The 27,854-nt window shown below is 55.8% G+C and overlaps 1 protein-coding gene across 4 annotated transcripts; it reads right to left on the bottom strand.

Annotated features, from left to right (window-relative positions):
* Window positions 1-397: 397 nt before the first annotated feature.
* KIFC3 (kinesin family member C3) lies at window positions 398-16,203 on the bottom strand. 4 transcript variants are annotated; one of them, XM_084215411.1, is made up of 21 exons: window positions 16,165-16,203; window positions 15,221-15,335; window positions 13,451-13,596; window positions 12,160-12,301; window positions 9,798-9,994; window positions 7,602-7,667; window positions 7,032-7,166; window positions 6,708-6,947; window positions 6,324-6,497; window positions 6,058-6,205; window positions 5,841-5,971; window positions 5,638-5,749; window positions 5,326-5,507; window positions 5,148-5,252; window positions 4,830-4,960; window positions 4,124-4,247; window positions 3,546-3,675; window positions 3,207-3,436; window positions 2,419-2,553; window positions 1,961-2,069; window positions 398-1,484 (listed from the first exon to the last, which is right to left on the bottom strand). In XM_084215411.1, exons 2-21 carry the CDS (start codon window positions 15,303-15,305, stop codon window positions 1,459-1,461), a joined length of 2,748 nt encoding a protein of 915 aa, XP_084071537.1. In that variant the 5' UTR covers window positions 15,306-15,335; window positions 16,165-16,203; the 3' UTR covers window positions 398-1,458. The 4 variants fall into 4 exon arrangements, with proteins under 4 accessions (XP_084071537.1, XP_084071536.1, XP_084071538.1 ...); XM_084215410.1 differs by lacking the exon at window positions 16,165-16,203 and adding an exon at window positions 15,842-16,101; XM_084215412.1 differs by lacking the exons at window positions 1,961-2,069; window positions 16,165-16,203 and having other exon boundaries at window positions 15,221-15,467.
* Between the last annotated feature and the right edge of the window lie 11,651 nt (window positions 16,204-27,854).

Here is a 27,854-nt window from a genome sequence, read left to right as displayed (position 1 = left end):
TGTCCTTCTCTGCAGCTGCTTCCTGCTTTATCTGGTGATAATCCCATGCCTGGACCCCCATGGGGTGTGAAAAGGCTCTCCCAGCCACCAGTCTATAGTTGGGATGTGAGGTGGGGCAGCACAAGGTGGAGCAGGGCATGGGCACATTGAGACTCACTTTGGATTTAACCACTGCTCTCCTGCGAGCCTGATAGCTGCAAAATGGGGTGGGGACTGTGCTGCCAGGCTGGCCCCGGGGGCAGCTGAAGGGGAAGGATATGATGGGCTTTTCCAGCCCTATGGGAGGAGGGAAGAAGCACCCACCCCCTCCTCAAGCAGGGTTCAAGAACAGTGCAGCACAGGAGGATTGACTTTAAGAGTTTATTTAAAATAAGTTTTGTTACAAAACAGGGTATTTTTTAATTATTAAAATACATAGAAACATCTAATCTTACAAAAGGCTAAATTTATTTTTCCCTTTTTTGTTTTTAAATAGAATACGCTGTGGAAGCGCAAGAGGAGAGAGTGGTGGAAAGAGCCATCAGTGCGTCCAGCAGGGGCTTGCAGCAGGAGGAAATGTACCCACAAGTGGGTCTTGAGAGGTCCAGGGGCGGTGTCATCCCCTCCCATGCCCCTGCCAACCACCATCCCCATACATAAGCCAAGAGGCTTTTGGACTGGAGGTTTGGGGTCTTTTTGTTTGTTTTCCACTAGTTTTCCATTCCAAGACCATGTAAACAGGTATAAATATTTCAAACACTTTCATCTCGACCACACTGTGATCTCTCTTGACAAGACAACTGGTAAATAACTTTACAATAGCTTCATTTGAGACTGCTCCATCCCCCCTGGTGCCAGGTACCACAGGCAGCCAGCGTGGGGCCCTGGCAGCACTGGCACCACAAGGAACAGCAGCTCGGCTCATGCACAGCACCGGGGGCCTTCATGCAACAACAGGGCTTAAGAAACTGACAGGGAAGAGCTGCTGGGATTTTTTAACTTGGAGGAAGTGCTGCTCTGAAAGACATTGGGCAGCTGCCCAGATGCAGTCTTGCAGGAGCTGTGGCCAGGACGGCCCTGTGGCAGTAGCAGAGGCAGGGCCAGGGACTGGTCTGGCTCTGTGCACCCCTTCCAGCTAGATCTCGTTGTAAAAGCAAAGCTGGAGAGATGGAGGGAGCACCCAGCAGCTCCCTGCTCTGCCTAGAAACATGTGTACAGCAAAAATAAACTCACAGAGCTGAGCATCTGAGAGGGCAGATCTCTGCCCAGCACCACTGTCCCCTACCCTGAGAGGGAGGCATGGCCGCTGGGAGACCCTGACCCTGTGCTGCTCATGGTGAGAGGTGCCATCACCCCCTGGTCATGGGTCCTGGTGGCCAAGGGAACAGCACCAAAGCCTTCATGTCTTCCAGCAGCCGTCTCTGTGTCACTGTGAGGGGCTGGGTCCTGCAGCAGGTTGGATGCCATGGCTGGCACTCATCACAGGGGGATTGGCCTCAGCTTCCCTGAGGGGAGAGATGCACGGGTTACAGCAGTCAGGGGCACAGCCACCAGTGCTCCAGCCCTGTCTGGTGGCATTGTGGCAGGAGCTGGTAGCACAAGCATTCCCAGGAGCATCCCTGCACAGTCCAGCAGCCTTGCCCAGCGTGGGGAGAGGGGTGAAAGCAGAGCCCTCCACCAGCACCGGCCGCAGGCACTCACCTGGCAGCCATGGCTGCCCCTAAGTCAGGCTGAAATCGAAGGGGAAAGAGGTTCAGCCTGCTGGCATTGCCCTCCCCTTGCCCCCCCACCTGAGCTATCAGCAGTGCCTTTGAACCAGGGCACTCTTGGGGAAGTGCTAACCATGGCTAATTGGCTATTAACTAATGAGCTGACTACAGAGCTGCTCACTCCCCATTGCAGGCTTTGCCATGGGCTGTTGGCTGGAGCCTCCTGGGACAGAGGGACCCTGTCTGGGCTGTCAAGCTGTCCCACCACCCACCTGAGGTGTGGAGCTTCCTGCGGATGGAGGCAGAGCGACTGGAGAGCTGCCCTGGGCTGGGGGATGCATGGCCCCGGCCAGGTGGTGCTGCAGAGCCTGGCGAGTCACCCTGGGAGGAGAGGGGACACAGCCCCAAGGTCAGGCCAGGCCAGGCCCCAGAGGGAAGGAATGGGGATGGGCTCACAGGCAGATAGTTCATGCCTGGGGAGTGGTATCCAAATGTTCTCCGGGGGTACCATGGGGCTGCTGCAAAACAGGACTTGGAACAGCCAAGGTGGCAGCATTGGCTGGACACTGCAGTTTGGGGACAACCTGCATCCCACCAGGTGATTGTCCCTAACGGGGGTGGCTCTAGGGGAGCCTCCAACAGCTCTGGGGACCACGTGTGTGGGGGCAAAACAGGGGGGGATCCCTGGGGTGAGGGTGAAGAGGAAGGGCACCAGCAGCGTCTTGAGTACCTCCAGGTGCTCCTGGCTGGGCCAGGAGCCCAGCTCAGCCTTGCGGGAAACAGGTCCCAGCTCCACAGAGCGAACCCTCTCAGCAAACTTCAGGGAGCACAGCGTCTCGCTGGTGTTCTTCTCGGCAGGGGACACCTGTGCTCAGGGAGGAGCAGGCACAAAGTCACCCTGGCAGCTGCCTGTGCACCCCGGGGGCTCCCCCCTAGAAAACCTGCTGCTGCTGGCCGGTGAGATGCTATTATTAACCCACCCCTCCCAGGCTAGCCCCTTCCATCCACGCCTGAGCCAGTGTCTGAGCCAGCTGGATTCCCTGTCACCAACTGCCCCAGTGCGAGGAGCAGCCGGGAATAGCTGTGGCAGGTGCAGGGGCTCAGGCAGCCCCCCCTGGGGGCTCAGTGTGGGTGCCAACAGCTGGGAGTGGGGGGTCACAGGGCAGGGGTGGAGAAGCTACCAGAGCTTAAAATCCTCCCAGAAAAAGAGGGGATGGGGAGATGACAATATACTAAGAGATTGTATAATGCTGCCCATAGGGATAGCATCCACGTGCAGGCAGGGAGGGCAGGATTGTGGACCTCTGAGTTAATTCCCCATTCCTTGGCCTTGTCTAGGGTGCAGAGACAGGAAGAGAGCTGCCACTGGCACCATGATTGCAGACTGCTCACCCATCCCTTGCGCCCCATCCCTTGATTCCAGCCTCCTCCCACCTGCCTTGGCACTGGGGCGAAAAGGGGCTCAGAAATCACAGTGACTGGCTGGGGGAATACAGGCACTGGGTTCCCAGCCCCTACCTGCACCATCATGAGGGTCTTGCTGTCACCACTGAGCGAGTCCTGCAGCAGGTAGGTCAGCTTGGAGTTGCGGAAGGGCACGTGGCCCTGGCGGGAGCGCAGGGCGTAGATGACATCGCCCAGCGCCGACAGGGACTTGTTGATGTGCTGCGCCTCGCGGAGCCGGCTGCCCTCCGCGCCCGACCGCCCGACCCGCTCCGAGCCTGCCAGGTCCACCAGGTTCAGCTTCCCTGAGGACACACAGCCAAACCCCACCGCTGGCATCAGCACCCAGCCCTACAGACCCCTGGGATGCTGCAGCCCAGGTGCCTCGGTGAGGGTTTGCTGTGTGTCACCCACCTGTGGTGCGGAGCCCCGTGCTGCGGTCCAGGCCGCGGACGGTGACGATGAGGAGGGCGTGGGAGCGAGAGCTGTGCTCGTTCAGGTTGGTGCACTCTGTCACCCGCTTGATGTGGCCAAACTCAAAGACCTGGGGGAGCCCGGGCAGTTGAGGGGGTGAAGCCAACCAGGCTCAGTCCCACCACAAATCCCCTGTGATCCACGGATGGCCAGGGATGTAACCTGAGCATCAACCCCCGCGGGGTGCCTGGCCCATCAGGGTAATGACTGCTGTCAGGTCTCAGCCTGGGTGATGCACCAAAGGCAAGGGGTGACAGGCAGGGCACTGCGGTGACAGCCGCACCCCACTAATCCCTCAGGAACTCTCTGGGCCCCACGCTTTTATTTTTAACCCCCTGTGGCTCATCCCATGGGACAGTGACCGTCACATCACACCCAGGGACCTATTTTGGTCTCTGTTGCTCCCCGTGGCTTCAGAAACGCTCCCAAATCCAGGAGTCACACACCAAAGACCCCTCCCCAGTTCACTGCACCCCTGCTGCCACCCTCCTCTGCCCGCTGCCCCCATCTCCCCACACCTTGTTGATGTCCTCCACGCTCTGCACCCTGAACTCGGTGAGCCCAGGCACGTAGAGCTGCCCGCTGCCATCAGGGCACAGCTTGATCTCCAGCTTCTCCTGCGGCTCCTTCCCCAGCAAGTCCCTGGGCAAAGGGGCACTCGTTATCATTCCCATCCCAAGGGAGTGCTGGCATCCATTCCGTAGCTCAGGGCTGTGTGCCAACACTGCCAGAGCAGCCATCTCTTCCCAGGAAAGCTGCACATCCTATTTATAGACCTCAACTCTCTTGGCTCCCATGTGCCTCCTCGCACCCAGATCAGACCCCGCTCCCATCCCTGCTCCCAGTTATTCTCATGGATGAGCACCCAGGCTCCTCCCCTCCTGTGGCTGGACTAGGAAGGAAAATATTTCTCATGCTTTCAGCTCCCAGTTACAAATTCCTAAATATAGTGTCTGTGGGCAGGGAAAGGGGGGAGAAGGGGATGCCCCCACCGCTGCATCAGGGCCAGAGAGGGGGAGTGATGGCACAGCTGGGAGCCTGTGTAAGCAATGGAGCTCATGGGAAGGGTGGCGTGCACCAAATAAATTAAAAATAAATCCTTGGAGGGCCAAATGCAGTGCCCAGGGCCCTGAGACAAACTGTGGGGCCTAGGAAGGGGTGAAGGGATGTGGGGGAGAGCAGCCTGGGGTGATGTCCAAAAAAGCTTCTTGCCCATGCCCATACCTGAGCGCCTCGTTGTAGATCTCGGCGGCGCTGACAGTGATGGTGTAGTCCCAGTCGGCCGCTTTGCCCCGCACCTCGGAGAAGAGGAGCTGCAGGGCCCGCTGGTTGATCCCTGGGTTTGCTGCCGTCCCCTGAAAGATTGAGGTGACAAACAGAGAAAAAACACCCTTTGACATCCCAGGGGGATGTTGTGGAGCAGCAGTGACCATCACTGGTACACAGCAGGTCTGAGCTGGCCACCAGCCTGGGTGATGGAGACTGGGCACTGGAGGGTGGGAAGCCAAGGGAGAAAATGGAAACAAAGACAACCAAACTCACCTCCATCGTGTAGGTTTTTCCTGCCCCTGTCTGCCCGTAGGCAAAGATGCAGACATTGTAGCCATCAATGCAGGAGGTGACCAGGGCTTGAACCTCCTGAAACACCTGGGGGAGACAGGGGAGAGTGAGAAGGTGGCTGCCTCCCCCCCTCACATCAGCAGTGGATGGTAGCACCCACCTCCTCCTGGGACGCTTGTGGGGGGAAGACCTTATCCAGCTCAAAGGACACCTGCTTCCCCTTGTGCAGGAGGTGCAGGACAGCGTCATCATCAGCATCAAAGGTCACAGCATTGGCTGCCTCGGGGCCCTCCCCGTCCTCTTTTGTGATGGGGCGGACTCGCCCAAAAACACGGATGTTTCCTTGGAGGAGAGAAGCAGGGAGTCAGCCATCATGGGGTGGGCTGAAGCATCCTCCAGCCAACCCAACCACCTTATGGGGACACTCCTGTGTCCCTCCTGTCCCACCTCTGGGACACCACACCCCGCACACCTTTGAGCCGCACCAGCTCGTTGTGACACTTCTTGCGGAGCTGCAGCTCCCGCCGGTACTTGCGCAGCAGCTCCCGGTTGGTGCTGTGCACCTCCTCGATGGCCTGACTGATCTGGGGACAGTGGAGACCAGAGGCTCAACGACTCCCCAGCACCTCCACCCCGCATGGAGGGGTGCTGGGTGGTGGTCCCGGGGGGGCTCACCTCGGCCCTGGCGCTGCGCAGGGTCTCCTGGAGAAGCAGGGGGAAGTCGCGGACCTGACGTTTCAGGCTGTTGTAGTCATGGGTGAGGGTGCGCAGCGCCGGCTGCAGCGTCAGCAGGTTGGTCCGGACACCTGCGGGCACGAGGCAGGGTGAGGGGCAGATGATGACGCCACAACACCAGTCAGGCAACCCTGCCGGCCCCCTGCACCCTCCTCACCTGCCAGGTTCTCATGCACCGCCTTCATCTCCACCTGGGCGCGGGAAAATGCCTCTTCAATGGCGTGGTTCTTCTCGTCCTCCATCGCCTGCATCTCCTCCAGCATCTGCCCATGGGCTCGCTCCAGCTCAGCCTCGTACATCATGATCTGGGAGAGGAGCAAGTGGGGGATGACACTGAGTGAGTGCCACCTGCTGTGCTGCCACACCATGTTACCGGGCAAGCACCAGGCAGGCAGAGAATGTGGGGGGAGTTCACACACAGACCTGAGCTCGGAGTTGAGCCTCTGTCTTCTGGGAGCTCTGCAGCTGCTGCTCCATCTCCTTCAGCACCTGCTTCTGCATCCCCACCTGCTCCTGCAGGTACTGGTTTCGGGACTGGGTCTCGCACAGGGCTTGTTTTACCTTGGCTGACTCCACCTCCACCGTCTTGATGATGTACTGCAGGGAAAAACACCCACAGATGGGGTGTGCTGGGGAAACAGCACCTGAAGGGCCTGGGATGGAGCTGTTGCTGGCCCAGGGGGAGATAATTTAGGAAATCATGGTGCTGTGCTGATCTGCTCAGAGTAGAGAGACAGGTGGCACTTGCAGGGCACCTACCGGGCACTGTAAGGCATCCAGCCCAACCAGGAAAAACGGAGAGCTCACCTTAATCTGCTGGGGCTGGGACTTGAGGCTGGCAATGGTCTCCTGGCTGTCCCGCAGCCGCCGGCTGAGCCGCTCCTCCTCCTCGGCTCTCTCAGCCAGGGAGTCCTTGAGCCGCAGCTCCACCTCAGCCAGGCGGTTCGTCTTCTGCTGCACCTCCAGGTCCAGCTCCACCAGCTTGGCTCGCGTCTCCTCTGCCTCCCGCTGCAGCTGGGACAGCTGCTCCTGCAGCTCGGCGTTCTCCTGGTGAAGGACAGGCAGCCAGGCCCATGTCACCCATGGGTGCCCCTCACCCTGCCACCACCACTGCCACCACCGGCGACTCACCTGCAGGTGGGGGCAGTCGCGGCACGGCGCCTGCTGCTGCCGCTGCAGCTCCCCCTCCAGCGCTTTCATCTCCTGCCGCAGGCGCTCGTTCTCGGCCGCCAGCAGGTCCCGGTGCTTCTCTGCATCCGTGCCACCCTGAGCCGGGAGTGGATGGGAGAGGACATGGAATCTCCACGTACCCCAGGGAGCCCCAGCCTGCTGCCCTCACGGATCCCCCAGCCCACTGTATGAAGCAGCCCCCAGTGTGCCATTCCCAGGGAGTCCCTGCCTGCCCTTTGGAATCACTCAGCCTGCTGCACTGATGAGCCTCCTGCTGCCCCCAACCCACAGAGGGGCTTTCACTTCCCACCACGGTGTGACAGCCCCAGGGTCACCAGTACCGTGTTGCATTGGACAAAAAAATCCCACTTTTGTTCCTAGGTGTCTCTTAGCCTGCAAGGTCCAAACTGTGACCCTGGGGAGGTTTAATCCATCTCCGCCCACCCCGTATTCCCTCTTCCTCCTCAGTGACCAGAGCTCCAGCGTCCCTCAGGGCAAGGGTGGCTGGGTCCCATCCCAGTGGCAGCTCACCAGCTCCGAGCGCAGCCGGCTGATCTCCTGGGCCTGCTCCAGGAGCTTTGCCTTCAGAGTTTCCACCTGTCAACACAGACCAGGTTAACCAGGAGGCACCGCAGCAGCTTTTGGAGGAGACCCCGCGGTGCCGCCCCAGCCACCAACGTCCAGTCTGGCTCACACTTTTGTTATGCTTTAATTTTCCACCTGGCTCTGAGCGCCTGATTCACACGAGCTGATTAAAATGAGCATTAATGAAAGCTTTGCTTTGACCTTGTTCAACCATGGGTATAATTTGTCCATGTTGAGCACTAGCAGAAACCATTAATAAAAAAATAAAAAGGCATCATCTCTGGAGAAGGGAATAAACAAACCCATCCATAACTGTGTTTGAGGAGTCAGAAGTGCCTTGTCCTGCCCTCACAGCCAGCTTTGCTCTACCTTCTCAATTTTTCTTTCTAGGAAAGTTATCTTGGTACAAAGAGGGAGCAACAGCTCTTCAAGAAGACCACCTGTCTGAGTCCCATGGGATGATGCTCTTATCAACCCCCATCTGAGCATCTACTCATCTCATGTAACCAGGCTGCCCTCCCTGCAAAACCAGGTGGATCTCAAAACTCTTCAACCTTTTTTTGTGCAGAGACCAGTGAAGCTCTCCCAAAATCTGCAGTTATTGGAATAAACAGCAGCAGTGAGTGCTTGGTGACACCAGCAGTTCCATGTGCTGTGTCATAGAGGGGTTACCCACCTGCTCTGTCCCTCACTTGACCACCATGCCCCAGATCCCAGCCCAGCTCCCACTTTCCCCACTCCAGAAAGCCGCCAAAGCCCTCTCTGGGACACGCCTGGATATTGCCCCATCCCAATAACCAGCAAGCAACTGGCTCTCTGTGGACCATAATTTAGGAACTGCTGATTAATAACCAATGCAGATGTGCTGACATGGGGCTGTAATTAATCTGGTAAATTATTCAGCCCCGCCCTTGCAGAGATGGCAGCCGGGTGGGCAGCCCCTCTGTGTGCCCTGTATTTGGCACAGCTGGGAGCTGGAGCACCCCAGCTAGAGGTGGGGAACAGCGGCTGCTCCCAGCCAGGATCGGGTTCCCCCTCCTTCCACAGCCTGGCTCTGGCTGGGGGCCGAGCGAGCACCGAGCGCCTGAATGGGAAAACCCCATTTCCATATCCACTGAGGGAGATTATTGAGCTACTTTTATAAGTATTTTTAAGGGAGGGGAGGTACTGAGAAGAAAAGAGTCGCGGCTTTTTCCGGGAAAGCCGCCAGCCCAATCAGTCGGCGCGCACGCCGCAGCCTGCCCACCATTCCCTGTGCCGCGGCGCTCAGAAACGTCAATGTTCCTCCTTCCCCTACCTGCTCGGGCATCTCCAGCTGCATCCTGCTCTCTGGACGTGACAGGGACTCCTTGGCAGCTGGGTCTGGCTCGAGCCGTGGCCCGGCCATCCCAGAGCTTTGGAAGTTTGGGCCAGCTCTTCACTCTGGCCGGCGCCGGCTGCGCTCGCTGCCGAACTGGCGAGCGCAGGGCCAGATCCCGCTGCGCTCACGCTTGTGTCATGCAGAGCATGCCAACCAAATGCAGGACAATTACCTCCTCCTTTTGACACCCGTGGAACAAGCAGAACCTGACTGTAACAGCTTCCACAACAGCCACATGCAAATCTCTTTACGAGCAGCCAAAATTTCCATGTCCCTGAGACGACCCAAGTACTCGTGCTGAGGATGTGCCTGCATCAGTGCAGGAGGTGGTTTTGGGGAAGCGTGTCCCAGTGGACAAAATCTGTCCCTTCATCAGACAATTCTGTGCCTTCACATTCACTTTCCACCTGCTGAAAGTCACTAAAATTAAACTGCTAGGTCAGTCTAACAAGCTGACCCCATGCCAGCTGTCCTGTGCTGGATGGATGGATAACTGGTGCAGAGCTGCATCCTGATGCCCGAAGCTCTCCTGGCCATGTCACATCAACAGAGCCACACAGCCTTGTCAGCACTATTGTGCTGTCACTGGGGACTGCAAGCATCTCAAAGGAGGCACAACCAAAGCTGGTGCTCAGGAGCACCCAGTGAAGAAGATGCTCAATGATGGAGATCCTCCACTCCTTCCAAGTGCAAGCACTAACTGCCACAGAGCTCCAGCCAAGCCACAGCCCGATGCAGAAGACCTTGATGGACCCCTTTGTATCACCCTGTCCCCTCCGTACCTGGCCTTGCAGCTGGAGAGAGAGGGAGAGCTCGTTGTTCTCCTGGGCAGCGAGCTTCTCCTGCAGCTCCAGCAGCTCCTCCTGCAGCCGCAGCTTCTCCTTCTGCAGATGCGCCATGGAGGCCATCACCTCCTGGATCACGGGGAAGGGCCGGGCCGTGGCCAGGCTGGCGCGTTTCCCACCACAGAGCCTCCCTCCTGCAGTGTGAGCAAAGATGGAGCTGGTCAGGACACAGCCACCTGGCTGGGGAGCAGAATGCCAGCCATGGGCAGTCCCCAGGGGCTGAGCTGCAGATGGGAATGCAGGAAACTGGACCTGCACAGGTCCCAGAGAGCGCAGTGACGTGTCAGAGGCGCATCCTGAGTGCCAAGGGGCTCACCACAGCAGGCCTGGCTAACAGTGGGGTCCAGCTGGCTGGGAGCCAGAGGGATCTGCTGGTGCCAGCAGAGCATCCCAGGCCACAGCACAGAGCAGCTGCCCACACCAGTGCACCGTGACCCAGCCCCATCACACACCGAAATGCTGCTCAGATAACAACCGCCCTCAGCAGGACGCTGATTCACCCCGGCACCCTTTCTTCTGAATGAGCAGGTGCCCATGGAAAAGCAGTGTGTGATCATGTCATTAAAGTCTGCGTCATTACACACAAACATAATGGAAGCAAAATTTAAATTATACAGGTACCCTGAATGGCCACATTGCCTAATCCTTGTGTGTTTGGCTTTCTAACCTTCCTAGTATTATTTTAAACATCACTTTCTGCATGTTAATAGAGCCACCAGTGCTGACAGAAGCCAACCTGGCCGTACATCAGAGCCTACCAAATGACCTGGTAGTTCCCAAGAAGCAATGAGCTGGCGTGACTCATTCCCAGTGTGGGATGAGGCGGCAGGACTGACGGTCAGGATCCCGGCTGCCCGGCGCCCTGCCCTGCCTGCCGTGGATTTCAGCTGCTGCCACAGAAACCTGAGGTTTCACAGGCAGGAGCTGGTGCTGGGAATCACTGTGCTGCCTGCAGGAAGATGCTGCCTGCTTCATGGGAAACGTCCTGGGTGGAAAAACAGAGACTTTTTGTCTGTGAGTCAGATTTTCTACCCCTAAATAGAGTTAAGGAGGCAGAGTAACCTGCAAAAAGATGAAATGCTGGGACCCAACCGCAACTCTGCTGCTGACTGCACGCCCTGGGACTTGTCCAGCAGTGGTTGCAGAAGTGATCAACAGGTTTTGTCCTCCTGCCATGAGTTGGAAACCCCAAAACAGCATTGTCAGGTGCTGGCTTTTCTTTCTTTCCATGCTGAAAGCTCAGCCCAGCTCAGGCAGAGGACCGTGGTCTTCTCTTTAAAATCAACACACAAAAAAACCCAAACAAAAACCAAAAATCCCACCCTGAAATCTCCAAAGTTGTCAGGAATGCCAGCTTTCATCTCCTGGGGAGTGTGCAGGGGTAGGACAAAATTCCAGGAAGCACTAGGCTCCTGTGGACACACTGCATGTCTGCACACATCATTCACACTAATCCTGGGCTGAGACCCAAGGCAGAGCCAGGCTGAGAGCTGCAACACTCGGCTGCAAGTGAAAGTGCCAGGCAGGAAAATCCCCCACAGATCATGCCTTGCTCCACACTCCAGCACCTTCTTCCTGTGACAGCATCTGTGGGAGAGGAGATGCCGACCAGCCCTGTGTTACATCTCCCCCTGGGCAGCTGTACTGGTGGCCATGCCTGGTCTGAGTGTGGCAGGCAGGATGCACAGTGACCCTCCTGCTTTCCAAAATGCAGAAATTTGCAAAATCCAGAAAGCCATTTGGAAAGACACCTGTTCCTCAGTTCTGCCCTGTTACCACTGCTAATCAGACCCCAATCCCCTTTCTGCTGCATCCCTACCCCTTCCCAGCCACTACCCCACCTCAGGAGCTGCTCTGGGATGCAGCTGGGGACCAGGCAAGGAGCAGCTCCCAAGATGTGCCCTGACAAGCTCACACAATTCAATTCTGACGGAAAAAGACAGGAAACTCTGGGACTTTGGGACTTCCCCATCCTGGCACAGCCACGCACGCTGCAAGCGTTTCCACACACGTTACACTTTCCTTAAGAAAGGGGAAAGAGCAGCGGGTTCATCAGAGCTCACCTGCTCTCTTCATCCAGCTCAATAATTCATCAGTCCCTGTCAGCAGCCAGCAGCTGGCTGGTGTTGGATTTCTCCTGTGCCCTGTTCCCACAGTGAGCACAGCCACACATCTACAGGCACCCCAAAAGAGGAGAGGTTTCCTCGATACCCACTGGTAGATACCAAGCCCTCATCCCATCCCATCCCATCCCATCCCATCCCGAGCACCCAGCCCTGCATCCCTGCTCTCCCCTCACCTGCTTTCTCCAGGTTCATGGTGGAGGATGCCTGCACCGCCTCCGGCTCACGGGGGGCTGCGGGCGGCTCCTCCTCCGTGGCCGGGGTCGGGGCCCGGTGCCGTGGCTCCTCCCGCCGCTTGCACGTCGTGTCCCGCAGGGCCTGTGGCAGAAACAGGTCAGGGAGCTGAGACAGCGACTGCCCACAGCGGGCTGGACACGGTGCCAGCAGCTGGCACTCCCCAGGGCTGGCCAGGAGGAGCGAGCAGGGCGGGAAGTGCAGAAGACAGAACAGCGGAGCTTGGGGAAACCCTCCCTCCAAGGGAGTTCTGTGTTGGGAAGCTGCCACAATGAACTTATCATGTTTTTATTCTCCACATAAAAAACTTCTCTCAGCTTGGCCACACAGCTGTACTGAATATCTCCTATTTTTCTCCCCATGGCCTCAAAAAGAAAGAGGCTCTGACTTGGAGGCATGGCTCATGCCCTGTGGGATGGAGCTCCAAAAAATCAGAAGAAATCTGAAAGGAGCTTTCATAAGGCTGCTATAAAAGGGGATGATCAGCCAACCTCACCCTGCTCAATAATGCCTTTTCTTTCTTAAATCTTATCTCAGAGCCTGTGGCATCACCCCACAGGCCAGTGAAGCTAGGGAAACCTCACTCCCGCAGAGGGGCAAATACTTGGTACATGCCAGTAATTTGGGAGTAATTTGGAAGGAGGCGGCAGCATCCTCCTGGAGAAGCCGCGTGTCTGCGGTGCCTCTGCATCTGAGACTCCAGAGGGGTTTTGCCGAAGGGAATTCATCATCGAGGCTGGTGTTTGATAAGAAGGTGTTTTCCTTCTTTTCAAAGAAGGGGAATTTGAATGATTTGCCTGAAGCCTGGAATGAACTCGTGGCAGCTACACCAGTATGTGGTGTCCCGACATTGTCCCTGGCCGTGGCACCCTTCCACCTCCTTCTCCTCCATCCCACTGGCAAACACCACCTCACAGCACTGCATTTCCTTATCACACCTCTGCCTTGAGCTCTCCTGCCAGCATGACCCATAAGTGACCCAGAAAATGCTATTCTGTTATGAACACTGTTCCCCATTGATGCCTTTTCACTCCCCAGAGATGCTTTTCCCTCCACCCAGGCGGCAGCTCTGCTCGAGGCACACGCTGCTGGGGTCCAGACACAAACTGGTTGTGGTGAGGGAGGGAACCAGTTGGCTCCCACCTGGATGGCCCAGACGGGTGCAGGGCATCCTCCCCATCACCCTAAAACTGCCCTCCCCATACATCCCATGGCTGGCTCAACGTTCCTCACCTGGAGTGCCCGGCAGAGCCCGCGGGGGTTTGCAGCGTCCGGCCAGCTCACGCTGAGGATTTTATGGTGAAGCAGCGCTGGCAGCAGAGGAGCCCGGGGAGAGGCGCCTGCTCCGCCCCCTGCGCCGAGCCTGTCCTGCCCACGGCCTGAGACGGAGCAAAGAGCATCACTGGATCCACCTGGGAGCCCAGCACAGACACAGCCTTCGGCCAGCTCAGCAAACCCACCCCCTCCTCCTCCCTGCCGCCACCCCACCGGCGTGGCAGAGACAGAGCATGACTTTTATTAAAAATGTTAATTATGTTAATTAGAAAAATTAGCCCTCCGAGGGGCGGAGACTGGTTGCCAATGACTAGTAACGAGAATTCGGGGTGCAGCTTCCGTCTGGCCTCGGCAAGACCAGATCTGTGCCCCCACCAGGGATATCCCCGCTCTACCCCTTGCCAAGCTGCTCCACTTCCTACGATCCTGTCTCGGAAAAGCTGCCAAAGCCAGCTTGCATCACCAAAACCAGACAGACGGACCCTGCCGGCGTCACCTCCCTCCACTGCCCCCAAATATTTCCTTCATTTGTCAGGCAGCCAAACCCGAAAGCAGCCAGGACAGCACTTCCCTGTCCTGCTGAGCTACACAGAAGGAAACAGCAACTCAAGGAGCCTTCTCCGCTGGCTGTGTCCTCCTACAGGAGGAAAAGCAGCTGGCAAGGGCTACATCCCACTGCTTGGGGACCCTGTGCCTCCCCACATGTCTGCCGTAAGTGCTGCCACCATTGCGGGTGGCCAAATCTCTTCTCCAGCTGGCAGGGAAAAAATCGATCGCTCACAAATCAAACCTCAATAATGCAGCCTTTCCCCCCCTAAAACCACACAGAGGAAGTTGGGCCAAAGGTGGAATCAATGTCCAGAGGGAGATGTGCCCTCATGAAGTTAGTCCACCATTCTGGACTTCTTCCCAGCCTCTAATCATCCATAACATTTTGCACACTCCATGAAAATTGAGCGTTTCCAAAGTGCAGGATAACAGGACATGAGTTCCCCATCCTCGCATGGGCAGCAGCAGCCGTTGGACAGAGAAAGAGCTGAAAACCCTGGTTTTGGAGGCTTTGGTGCTAACCAGCATTTAGCTGGACTGCCCTGAGTGCCAGAGGAGAAGTGCCCAGATAAGTGGCTGCCAGCACAGAGGGATGAAGGCAAATGCTCAAGCCAAGAACAAAAGAAGTTCCAGTGGGGGGTTCAGCCTCCCCCTTTGCCAAGCCCCGCTCAGCACCATTGGTGAGGGAGGTGGGAAGGGCTGTTTCCCAGCAAGCGGCTGCAGGTCGGGGCAGGCAGCTGCCCGCCTGCCTGCAAAGCAGCTCAGCCTCCACAGAGCAAACTCCAACTAAACTCACCCATGGGGTCCATGCGCCAGGGAGGGACAAGGAGCTTTTCCAAGGAGCCAAGGCTGGGAAGAGGCAAAGGGCCTGCATTCACCCTGCCATGCAGATCACTCCATTTTCTATCTTACATGTTAAATTTTAACCCTTCTCCCTAAGTTTCCAGATCGGAGGGGCCAGCAGGGAGATGGAGGCAGCCCTCTCTTCTCACCAGCAGGCTGCCCAGAGCTTTGTGCCTGCTTCTGAGTCCCCGTTTCTCAAATCTTGACCTTCATCCGGAAAGAAATGTGAAAAATGCAGGCTGGCCTGTTCCCAGCCTCTCCTCCCCCAGCGAGCAGGGCGTGAGTGCAGCAGGCTGAGCCCCAAGGGGCAAGGACGAGCCACCGTGCTGTACTCACCGTCCGGGGCAAGGTCCTTGGTCTTCCAGGCGGCTCCGGCGGAGGGCCCGGATCCCAGGTGCCAGGCGCTGCGGGATGTGATCATGGCACGGGGGTCCCGAGAGCAGCAGCACCTCTGCGGAGAAGCGCAAGGACGGACATCTCAGCCGGTCTCAGCGTCCAGCTGTAAATCCCAGTGGGACGTTTTGGAGCAAAACACGACGGTAACACCAGCTCCGACTCCCGAAACCCGCAGGAAGTTGCATCAATCCCGTTTTTTGCTCCCGAAAAGGCGACAGCCCCGGGCTCCCTCCGTGCTCCCAGCGGATGTGACATAAACGGTGTCTGTAATTAATTTACTCATTCCTGAAGCCTCTCCAGGCCCCTCCTAACCTCGGGCTGGGGCTGACTTGAGGGAGTTAGGAACTCCGGGACCACGGGCAGCCCTGCAGCCGGGCGGCACCGCACCCACCGCATCTCAGCGCACACAATGCCCCGCACGGCACCGCCCGCTCCGCGCACACCGCCCGCACGGCACCGCCCGCTCCGCTCCGCTCGGCTCCGCGCACACCGCCCGCACGGCACCGCCCGCTCCGCTCCGCTCCGCTCCGCGCACACCGCTCCGCGCTCGCCGCTCCTCACCGGGGCCGCGGTCGGCGGGGAACAGGACGCGGAGCCGCCCAGCCCACCGTGGGGTCCCTTGTTCTCCCGACCGGCGGCTCCGGGCGGGCGGGACCCGCAGCGGGGCGGTCCCGGTGCCGGTGCAGGAGGCGCAGCCCCGCTCCGCGCAGCCCCGGTGCCGGTGGCGCCGCCCGCCGCGGGCTAACGGGCAGCCGCGCTCTCGCCGCGCCCCGGGCGCTCCGTGCCAGCGCTCCCAGCCCGCAGACAAAGGGAGCCCCGGTCCTGCCCGATCCAGCCCGGTTCCCCGGTGCAGGTGCCGGTGCCGCCCCTCCGGGGCCACTCACCGGGCGCGGGGCGGCGGCAGCAGCGGGGCACCCGGCACAACCCCGGCCCGTCCCCGCCTTCCCGGGCACTTCGGTAACGGAAGCGCCGAGCTCCGCCCCGCACTCGTTGCCACGGAAACGTGTGAAACCCCCGACGGGCGGCGGAGGCGGGGCTCCCCTTCCCGCACCGGGCGGCGGCGGCGGCTCCGGGAGCGCGGGGCTCCGGAGGGCCGGCTCGGCCCCTACGGTGGGCTCCCGGTGCGTCCCCGGGGCACCCCGGCCCCTCTGGGCGGAACCCTGGAAGCACACGGGAGCCCCGGGGCATCCCCGTGCCCTTCCTAGGGCGGCCCGCCCCCACCGCGCTCCCCTGACCCTCCCTTGCTGTAGCGCTGGGGGCTCCCGGTGTGTCCCGGGTACCCCCGGTGTGTCCCGGGTACCTCCGATGTGTCTCTGCCATTCCCACCCCAAGCCCGGTGCTCTTCAGGGAGTCCCAGTGTAACTGCCCCCCACCCGTGCACCCCTCCTGGCATCACTCATCACGGGGACCCTGGGGGACCAAGGGGACAGTGGTGCTGATGACCGACACACCAAGGACGCGCCTACCCAAACCGTGCCCTCCTCACACTCTGCCACATCCCCACTGCTCCCAAACATCAACTGGCAGGAATGCCAGCGGGCACCCCAGGCTCATCAGGCTCAGGGACACAGATATCACATGAAAAACAACCTTTTTCTAACCCAGAGGCATGGAGAAAACAGCCTCATGTGCCAAGACCTCTACAAAAGCCCTGGTGTCAGAAAGGCAACAGAAAATCCTGCTTTAAATATAATATATATGCATTTTTAGGGTGTGATTTGTATCTGCCTCCCTGCATTGCACACACAGTAATGGCTGGTTTGGGTGACACGAGTCACTCATGACTTGTGCACGGTAATGAACTGGCAGTACCGGATATTCCCCATAACAAAGCTGAACTTGGCATCCTTGGTGGAGGCAGCGGGTGCCCTGTGCCATGGCTCACATCCGCCTGGTGGAAGGCTGACCCGTGCCCCACGTGGGTCTGGGGATGCAGGAGTGGCTGTGCCTTGGGAAAGGAGGGTTTGGTGCCAGCCCTGTGCTGTGCTCCCCTCAGACCACGCGTGTTCTCCACCTCCCATCTCACCACACCCAGTCCCAGCCTTGTGCTCACTCCTGGCCAGGCTTGGAGCAGGATTCAGCCTTGTCCTTTCATCCTGGCCTGTCCCTCTTGGACATCCTCAGAGACCCCCAAGGAGACACTGCTCCATTCCGTGTCACCAGCCAGCCACATGGTGAGGGGTGACAGGGAGTCCCTGGTGTGGGGGGGACAAGCTGCTCTAGCCACTCACCCCAGAGAAAGGGGGCTGTGAAGGGTCACCTCCATGTCCCCATGCCCCGGCACAGAAACTTGTCCCCGAGAAGCCAATGCCATTCTGGCCTGGCAGCTGCCCCCAGCTCTGCGCTGCATTTGCCATTCCCCTGCAGCCAGTGAAAACCTCCCAGCCTCCCCTCCCTTCATCAGCAGTTTATTGGCATTCCCAGCATGGATCCTGGCATGGATGGATAGAGGTGTGTGTGCCTATAGACACACATCCATATGTACATACATTTACCCACAGAGGCCCTAAACAGTGTCTAATTTGCATGAGTAACCCATTATCTGTGCAGCTCCTGAGGCTGGTTTGGGGATAATATTGACACACAGAAAGTTACTTTCCCCTTTCCGATAGCAACTGTAAAGCCATATCATCACTGACTTCATTTATGAGCTGTAAAGAGTAAAATAAATGTTTATGTAATTTACTTTAACTGGTAAGTAATTTCCTGGCTTTTGAATGCTTCAGGTTTTAATGGTATTGCAATTATGCAAAGCACATAAGTTGTATCAATTACATCAAGTAAGTCTACATTAAGCAGGCACATGCATGAATTCCCCAGTTTAGAAGAATAACTCAATGAATAAGCATGGAGCAAAATCCGAGAGGCAGGAAGGGTTCTGTGCCAACAGCCCTATTCAAACAGTCACCTGTGAGCACTACAAAACCCACCCCTCCCAGCTGCTGGGCTGTTTTTGGCAAGGACAGCGTGGCTCTCTGGCAGGCCCAGCACAGCAGGAACAGCCTCTCCAGGGATCCAGAAGAGGGGTTACTCTGCCTGCACGCTGCTGGCCAGGTACCAGCTCCCTTTCCCTGCACCGTGATGCTGTTTGGCTCAAGGGAGCACTGTGGATCCCAGGGGATGCCCGCTTGCTGCTGGACATTCTGGGGGGCTGCGGGCAGGGGCCACACACGGCAGCCTGTGCAGGCAGCAGGTACCCTGCTCGTGCCCCCCTCCCTGCAGGGATTCACCCACGCTGCCCGGGAGAAGCTCAGCCTGGTCCCCCAGCGATGCTCCCATCCTCCTTTCCTTGGCTGTCACGTCTCCGTGACCTGAGCGAGCACCGGCTGACGACATCGCCGGAGGTATTTTTAGAAATGCCGCTTTGCAGGCAGGCAGAGGAACGGCAAGGAGGAGCAGGGCTGGCCGCCAGCAGCACCTCCTGCCAGCACCCAGCAGGTAGCGGGAGGGCTCCAAACATCCCTGACCATCAGGGCTAAAACATCAGCCCTGCGCGGACAGCACCAGCCCGCCACGGGGCACCCTGCCCGGGGACAGTGACCTCGGCTCGGGTTTAGCTCTGCTTTTAGCCCAGCCCGTGCTGTAGCTGAAAAGCATCGCTGCCGTGGTGTGGTGAAGTCAGGCAGGTTAATTTGCCTTTTACTTGGATGGAGGGAAGCTCCAGCGATCGAAACACATCACGGAGTGGGGCCCTTTGTATTGGGTGTTTGTTCTGCCCTGAGCAAATATTTAACCTACATCTGCAAGACAGCTAAAAAATCCCCCGAATGCCAGAAAAAATGTAACTCCTCCTACTCTCCCTTGGAGCAACCTGATAACCTGGTCTAGGAATGCAGGCGGGAGCACACCTGATACCTGAAACCTATTGTCTGTTGGGATGCTCCCTGTAGAAAATTCCCACCAGAAGCATCAGACAGCGTGAGAACGTGTCCCCAGAGCACAATTAATTATAAACCAGCTCATTATTCTAATTTTGCTCCTCCTTGAGGAGGTGAGGGGATTTCTCGGCTTTGCTGAGGCATGGTTTGCCAAACCAACATGAAATGCTTTACAAAGCAGGAACGAGCCCCCTGCATTCCTACATTCCTACTTTGACATTTCACACAATGACAGGAGTTTTAATTAAGTCTTAGCATGCTCCTGAGAAATTTAATACTCATTTTAAAGCTCCCTAGTTGCATTAATTCAACCCCGAGGCTCTGATCCTTGCGATAGGGTTGCATGGAACTGGGTGGAGAGCAGGAGCTGGGCAGGGGTGTTTCAAGGATTGCTGCCAAAATCCAACACACTGGGATGCTGCTTTGGCTGCTGGTGGTGTCTCTGCAGCTCAGCACCTTGGCCAAGCCCCTCGAGCCAGTTGGGCTGGGTTTGGGCAGCCCAGGGAAGCCCAGAGCCTGTCCACAGCCAAGGATCTGGCCGCTCCAGCTGGGAGCTGCTGCACGCCTGGCTCGGCTCTGCCCGTCCCCCATGCAAATCTCCTCCATACCAAGCAAATGGCAAAAGCACCACCTTTTTCAGCCTGCTGCATTCAGGCAGACAAAACCTCTGCTGTGCTGGCAGCCAGGGCAGTGCCTGGTGAGATGTAGCAGCAGTTGGGTGAGTGACTCTTCCACCCTTCCAAATTTCTTATCTCGGACTTCAGTGCACATCATCTAACCAAACCTCAGCCTCCTTCTCCCTTTCACCTACCTTTTATCTTTGTCATATTTTTCAGCTGGCTTCAGGAACAGCTTGGGTTTGGCTTTAATGCCTGTGCCTTGCCTAAACAAAACAGCGCTGGGCTCATCCCGTGCCTCTCTGGCTGCTGGGGAGTGGGGAGCTGCTCTGTGGGAGGACTGCAGCTCACCTCCTAAGTCATTAATGTTTCATGGCATTAATCAACACAGGCTCCTGCTTATAAAGCACTTCTTAGAAACAAGGCTAAGAATAAGCACGAGCTGTCCTTGCTGAGGCTAAACCCTCTCTGCTGGCTGGGGGATGCTCCTGCTGGTTGCAGCAGACCCAGAGAGGGAGCAGCTTGGCACCAAGTGAATTCCATCCAGCCTATTTCAACCAGTAAATAAAAATTCTGGCTGTACTGGACAGATGGATACATGCCAGGAGGAGATCCTGGTGCTCCTGGTCTGGAAGGAGCTCACCAGCACTCCCCCAGCCAGTGCTTACAGGGCATCCTTGGGACCCTCACTTGGGACCTTGGGTGCTCTCTGCAAGTCTTTTTAACTAAAGAAATGCCTGAAGAGATAAGTTGCAGGTGGGCAATTGGAACCTTTTAAGAATTTTACTACTTCTGGTGCTCATTTTCTCCTTGAAGCCATGCCCCCACCATGCCACTGAGCCTGTTCCCCTGGCTGGGTGACACTGGTGACAAGGTGTGCAAAGGCAGGCTTCCCTCTGCGCAGTCAGAAGGGAGGGCAGCCATCTCTTTAAGAAATAGATTCAGTTCTCAGCAAACCCATTTATTTTTAGTGCCCTCCAAAGAGTGCTTGTCTTTGGAGAAGGAACGAAGCAAACACAGTGATTCTGAATAATTTAGGGAACAGAGTTTTGGGGCTGTGGTAAATGGCTGTGCTACGCTGGGGCAGGGGCTGGAGGAATGCAGGGCTCACTAATAACATCCAGCTGATTAAGGCATGGGCAGAGGTAAATCAGTGAGAGCCTCTGCAGGGAATAGGGAAATATCCCTGAGGTCATAAAGCAAATGCAGCCATGCAAAGGAAAATAATGTGATGAGCGATGGGCTCAGCTGCATCCTGGCTGCATCGCGAGAGCTGCGCCCAACAAAGGGATGAATATGCAAACGAGGTGGGATATTCACGATGGAATTAAACAGCTTTCCTGCTAACCGGCTTTGCCTGCTCGATATCCAGCTGCCTGCAAAATCCCACTGAGAGTCCATCCTGGCCCGGGCACAGCACGCTGGCCCCTCGGGTCCCCGCTCCGTGTCACCTTGGTGTGCCCCAGGAGCGCTCGGCAGGCGCGGGCTCAGGGCTGTGCGGGATGCTGGACCGGTGCTGCTCCTCGGCTCTGGCACCAGGGGGATGGAAACTGGATCCTCCCAGGATCGCCGACACCCGCTGTGCATAATGGATATCCCAGCGCTCCCACCGCGCTGCCGGGAGCAGTGGGACACCAGCAGAGATCCTGCACCTCAGCCTGGGCCCTGCCCTGCCCAGGTGTTGTATTGCACTAAATCCATTTCCATCCAGTCCCCATTTCCAGGGGAATACTCCCACTGCCTCCACTCACTGCTGGGTGATCTCTTCCCCGCTTTTATCTGCACTGAGCTGGAGCATTCCAGCCCACCCCATGCTATCACAGCTTCCCACTCACCAAGGAAAAAAGGCTGAGGTCTTTCTAGTTTAACTTACTGTAGGATATTTCATGGTAATTTAATTCTTATGGACCTAACTGGGACCAGATTTTTTTGTAATTCTAAGGTGCAATTGAGATGGTGAAGAAAACTGCACTCAGTTAAGAGTGAGTCACCGAAGAGACCCATGCATCTACCTGCCAAAATTTTACAGGAAAAACTGTGTTTTGTTAACACAAAAATAGATGCATAACTACCACAGCCGCTCATCCTGTTTCAAAACAAAAGCAAAATTTTTTTGTTCCTGTGTTGGTGCTTCAAAGATTCTTTCTCAGCAGACTGTAGAATCACAAACTGCACCCACAGCGCTGGGATCTGTCCTCAAAGCAGGCTTTACACCCAGCAAGGGTCTTCTGCTTCCTGGCTGAGCCAGGGGAAACTGGGGAAGACAAGGAAAGGAAACATTGAATTCCAGCCTCCTGCTGCGGTTGAGGGAAGAAGGAGCAGCACAGTGCTGTGCAAGGCTATTTTAGAACAGAAAAGTTTTACATCTACACGCAATGAATATTAAAGAGCCACACGCTTCACTCTGCTGCCTGCGCCCGGCGCCGCGTGAGCTGGTTTAATTCCTCCTCATGGAGAGGAGCAGACCCACACCCAGATTTTCATGCATGTGCCTCAGAGGTGAACGGGATGTGAAGGGTGAACCCGAGTCTCCTCTGCCAGGGGATCCCTTCAGCAATCACTCACAACTGGAAAAACAAGGAGACATTAAGGAGAAGCTGGCAGCGCAGGCAGGCTTTATGCAGACTGGGGTGGAATAACTGCCAGCCTGCTGGGAACTCCAGGTGAACCTTCCTGGGCTTCCACATCTGTTTGCAGATCCAAGAGAGGCGTCAGGTGAAACAATAAGGGGGAGATGGAGAAGGAAATGGTACACAAGGTGGGAGCAGGGCATGGCCAGGGCACTCAGTATCCCAGCTGAGGTGGGAGCAGGGCTCTCTGGGGCTATTCTCTATTCACTTATCTTCAACTTTAACCCACCAGACAAAATGTGCAGCTGAATTAAACCCCTAGGAAGCAACAGCAAAATAAACACAGAGCCTGTGTGCAAACATCCAGGGACATTCCACGAAAACAACTCTAATCCAAGGCATTGAGCTGGTTTTCATCCCCAGCCTTTGATTTTGACAGACTATTCCCTGCTTGCCCCCAGCCCCCAGCACTGCTCTCACCTGTGAAGCCATCCAGGCCAACCCTGGTGCTGGGCACGTTTTCTGGCAGCATCCTCCTCCACAGGTGAGTCTCCTCACGGTGCCCACGGGTCTGCAGGAGCCCTCGGGGCTGCGGCGCTCACACTCCTGGCCGTGGGCAGGGATGCTCTCCACAGCCTGCACCCTGCTCCTCCTGCTGCTCCAGCGCTGCACTGACAGTCCTGCCAGCACCCACAGGGAGTGCATGGCTCAGCACAGCCTGGGAAGGGGCTCAGCTCTGGGGATGGTTCGTGGGAAGCCCCTCGCAGACAGCAGGAGCGAGCCGGGCTGGCCGATGCTGGCAGCAGCTGCCTGGGCTGGGATCCTTCCCTGTGCTTTCCCACACGTGGTGCCACAGGACTGGCACACCAGCATCGAAAAATCGTTGTCTGTTCATCAAAGGCTTTGTTGACTCTGTCTCAGCCTCAGGGGTCCCTGGGTGCAGCCCCCCTGCAGTTCTCCTCCTCCCTGACTATGGAGCAGTACCTGCTGTTGTAAAGATGGTCCCTGACGGTGCCTGGTCCCAGAAGGGTCCCAGTGCTGGTGCAGACAGGGTGGTGGCACTGCCCAGGGATGCTCCAGCCTCCCCAGCAAGCCAAGGCAGAGGATGCCTTCTGCACCCAGCACTGCCTTCCCCACTGAATTTCTCAGCCCAACTCTTGTGGCTCTATCCCATCTGTGGCCAGAGACAGAGAGAGCTCTGTGCCCTCTGCTCCCATCTGCCAGTGCATTAAGAAAACGAGAGCTGATTAAAGTCCATCCCCTCCTGAGCACCACTGGTCCCGGCAAATTGCTGACACCACCGATGTGGGGGCAGTGGCTGACAGGTGGGCTTCCCTCTGCCCACAGACATCCCCTTTTAGATGGGGTTGGGGTTGCTTTGGGGTCTGAGCATTTCCTGTGGTCACAAGAAGTGCTTTAACTGCAGAAAATGCATGCTTTAATTTGATTTTCTTCTTTCTATTGCCTGTTAAGAGGTTGGTTCAGGCAGTGCCTCTCCTTGCAGCCCTGCTCCTCCATTGCACCAGGATGCCAAGAAGGGATGGGAAGGAGCTTCTGTGTGCCCACAGCACCCCATTAACCCACAGCAACTGGAAGGCCCCTGTAGCACCAAAAAGTCTCCTGTTTCTCAAGGCAGGCCAGCTGGAAAGCCCCATTTCCCTCCCATTAATCTCCACCTGCCAGCACTTTCTAGAAGGCAGTTAAGAACATTGAAACTGGGGAGATTTGCAAAATAAACAGCGATCAAACGCAAAGCCCTGGGTTCCTGCTCCGAGGGTGTCTGCCAAGACACACAGATCGTATCAGGCTAATTTACAAAAGGAAAACCGCCCTAATTAGTGTTCAGGAAAGCACTTTAATGAGAAGAGTATTAGTGCAAAAAGCAAGAGTGCCAAGAGGTCAAGCTGTTCCTAATGCCAGAAAAACAGGAAATGGGGCAGAGCTGATCTCTGCCCACCCAAGCCGCAGCACTACTTTCTCATTTTTTTACTAATATCTCAGGCTATTAGTGAGGAATTTAGAAAACCCAGAGTGCAAAGCCCAGGGGCAGGGCAGAGCCTCCGTCCTCTGAGCATCGCAATGCCAGGTGTGCAGAGGGCTCCCTCCAGCCACCTCCCCTCCTTTTTGGGGCAGAGTGCAGGGTTTTTGGGGTTTCCCCTGTGAAGGGAGGAGCAGAAGCCCTGACAATGCCACCTCCCCACCTTTTTGGGGCAGAGTGCAGGGTTTTTGGGGTTTCCCCTGTGAAGGGAGGAGCAGAAGCCCTGACAATGCCACCTCCCCTCCTTTTTGGGGCAGAGTGCAGGTTTTTGGGGTTTTCCCTGTGAAGGGAGGAGCAGAAGCCCTGACAATGCCCCAGCCTCCTCCCGCCTGCCCGAGGCTCTGCCGGTGCCAGTAACCATGGCAGCGCAGGGATCCGCACGTGATGTTGGCATTTCTGCGGCACAAAAGAGCCTCTTATCCAGAGTGAGTAACTGGTCTGGCTGGTCCTCATTCCTCTGCTTATCGCTGAGGCAGAGCACCGTGGGGCACTCGTGCGATGCTCACCATGGGGCAAATTCGGACCGTCCGCCTGATGCTCACCTGGGACACATCCAGGGCTCCAGGATGCCCCGGGTGCTCCCCCAGCCCCCAGCAGCAATCCCACTGCGGGAGGCAGAGCCAGCCCTCCCCTCCACTGCTGGGAAGGGAGCAGGGATCGTCCTGCTGAGCTCAGGCTTGCAAAATGAGCATCTGCAAACCGTGTGAAGCCACCTGGGCCGCGCTGGTTGTCCCCAGGATGTCATGGCCCAGAGCTGGCAGGGGTGCTCCCTGGCATCCCCACAACCTGATTTATCTCACTTCTCCAGTTTCTTACGTTTCTTCTCAAATTTCTTCCAGTTTATCCAAGAAAACTGTTTTGAGCCTTTAGCTGTTCCACTTCCAGCTCTTCTCATGCATCAAGGGATTTGTAAAAGCAGGGAAAACTGCATGAAGGAGCAAAGGTTTCCAGGCTTCAGTTCTTCAGATGATCAAACCCAGCTCTCTGATACTGCACAGATCCCCCTTAGACATTCACCCTAGGGCATGAACCAAAGTGGGCAAGTTTCATCCCAAAACCAGAACAGGTTAAAGAGGAAAGAATGAGAAAGGGAAAGGTCACTGAGCCTGAGCTCAGCCTAAGCTGCTGCTAACAGGAGCTGTCATGGGCATCCATTGGTTGTGAACCTCTGTGTAGCCCCTTTCCAAAAGGTGGTCTGGTGTTTTTTCGGGGTGCTGACTCCAGTGGGACCATTACTGCACTTAAAAGGAGCTGTGTGCTCAGAGCAGAGAAAACCAGACTTGTATTAGCTCCATTTCAGGGGAGGGCAAAAGGGATTCCGACAGATTTATATGCAAGTGTCACTCAAAGCAGAGCTACACAAAGGAAAAAATATATATAGACAGAAAAAGTGGGTTAGAGACTGATCCCAAACTAGGAGTGTGTCCTGCTGGTTAAGGTCTTGCAGGTTTCAAGGTTGAAGTGCTTAATTTTATTTCAAGCTTTCTAATTAAACACCATTTAACTGGGCTTTCCATTTATCCTGCAATTTCTTTCTGGACCTGAGTCTAATCCCCAAACCTGCTTATTTGCTTTTACTTTCGTTATCAGTGATTAACCTGCAATTGCACTTAATCTTTTTAAAAGATTTCTCTGGCTATAAATACAGAGAAGCTACCTGCCCTCTTTCTGTCCAGGGGAAAACAACTTCCTCCACTGCCAGGTGTCTGTGGTGGGTTGTACTCTTCCTTCTGTCAGCTGATTTTTCTAATGGGAGACATTTGTCTCCTCTAACTTCCTACAGAACATTGAATCAGTATCAGCTCTCTGAAAGACACAGGCCACGAGGAATATGAATACACCCCCAGCAGAAAAAAAAAACCAAAAACCCCAAAAATATATAAAGATATAAACAGTATATATAAAGCCTCCAGTAAAGAAGCTGCTGGTGACAGTGAGGAAAAACCTTCCCCATTCCTACAGCTCCAAAGACAAGCTCTGCTTCTTCCTCCAGCACTTCTCTATTCCACTTATTTCACTAAAAAGCTGCAACAGCTAAAATATCACTGCAAGAAAACCTGGTTTCTATGGCAATAAGCAGCTGCCTGTCAAGATTCCCCAAGTACTGCATTCATAGAAGAGAGGATCTCATACCAGATCGACCCCAGGCTTAAGGACACCAAGAGGAATGAGCAAAAGCTAATAAGAAATGCAGTAAAGGTACATGGAGTGTTACCAAACCCATCAGGAATGTTCCAGGGCAGTGGAAGGAACACTGAGGGATGGGTGCCCTCTGAAAGGTATTTACTGGAGCCAGTGCAAAGGAAGCCCGTGGCAAATACAGCAAAACTGGTCAGTAGGTGGAATTTGAAAGTCCAGCAGAAGAAAGCCAAGCCATGGCAACCCCCAAAACAAGAGGCACTAAAGTCTCTGTCCTCTGTCATCTCTGAACAGTCCTGCAGAGCAAACAGACCTGAGCTCAACTCCCCAGCCCAGCCTGCAAGCCTAGCCCTACCTTGACCTTAATTATTACCTGGAGAATAATCTCTCCAAAGAACTAAAGCCATAAACAGATCACAGAGAAGGATAATTTCAGGCCTCCCCATGGTTCCAGAATTACCAGTTGTGTATCCATCACCACCTCATGCTGCCTGTTGAAAACTAGGATCTTCAAGCAATCTTTGCTATTTAAGAAAGTTTTTTTCCTCTCCTATTGGTGATTAAAGGCAAATTACAATTCTACTACCAGTATTATGTGACCTCTGAGCCTCTCAATTATTTATTGGGAAATCTGAACTGCATGTGAGATATGTCTGGCTCTGTCAGTGCATGAGTGAGCAAGAAGTTGAAAAAACAGCTGGACTGTTGAAATAAATCCACACCAAATAAATGGTAATCTACATGGTGTTTATTGTAGATACAGTGAATTATGAGAGCAATTACAGCCCACTATTTATTTAAATGCTTTTTCTAAAGAGTATTAAAGTAAAGAAGTAAATCAGAGCCCCAGTTTGATTTTTGCACGTTTCCTGGTTTGTTTATACAAATATTTAAAGAGTGCAAATAACCCCAACTTTGCACTCCCTACCAAAATCTTCTACCTGGCAGGAAACCACTTGCAAGTGTCTGAGGATGAGAAATATTCAGGGAGGTTTGGGTGAGTCCAGGCTCTCCCCTGCAGTGTGACAGCTTCAGACCCTCCTGCAGTACAGTGGAGCTCATTAAATTTGTTTAAAAAGAAAGCAAGACATTATTAACTAATGCTAACACCTATTCTGGCTTTATTTTTTGCCACAGAAACCCATACATTTTGCAAGAGAGGGGGAAAAAAGCAACAAAAGAAGATCCCAAAGGCGGTGAAGGTCAGCCCTGGGCTGCTGATGGGGAGGGGGATCACCCAGGGGGTGACACCAGCACTGCCACCCTTCCCTGTGTCACAGCCAGACCTGTGGAACCTGCAGCACTGCTCACTGCATTTGCTGAACACCTGGG

Source organism: Fringilla coelebs, assembly GCF_963513975.1.
Source record: "Fringilla coelebs genome assembly, chromosome: 14".
In the NCBI taxonomy this organism is placed as follows: domain Eukaryota; kingdom Metazoa; phylum Chordata; class Aves; order Passeriformes; family Fringillidae; genus Fringilla; species Fringilla coelebs.
Note: the sequence above shows the minus strand (reverse complement) of the source record. Positions and strands in the feature narration are given on the sequence as shown.

Excerpts from the sequence above, each read along its gene's own strand:
- KIFC3 (XM_084215411.1), bottom strand. The coding sequence starts at position 15,305 with ATGATCACATCCCGCAGCGCCTGGCACCTGGGATCCGGGCCCTCCGCC. Across the intron at positions 7,167-7,601 it reads GCCGGCTGCGCTCGGAGCTG|GGTGGCACGGATGCAGAGAA; the intron begins GTGAGCTGCCAC and ends CTCCCGGCTCAG. Across the intron at positions 4,961-5,147 it reads GAAAAACCTACACGATGGAG|GGGACGGCAGCAAACCCAGG; the intron begins GTGAGTTTGGTT and ends TCAATCTTTCAG.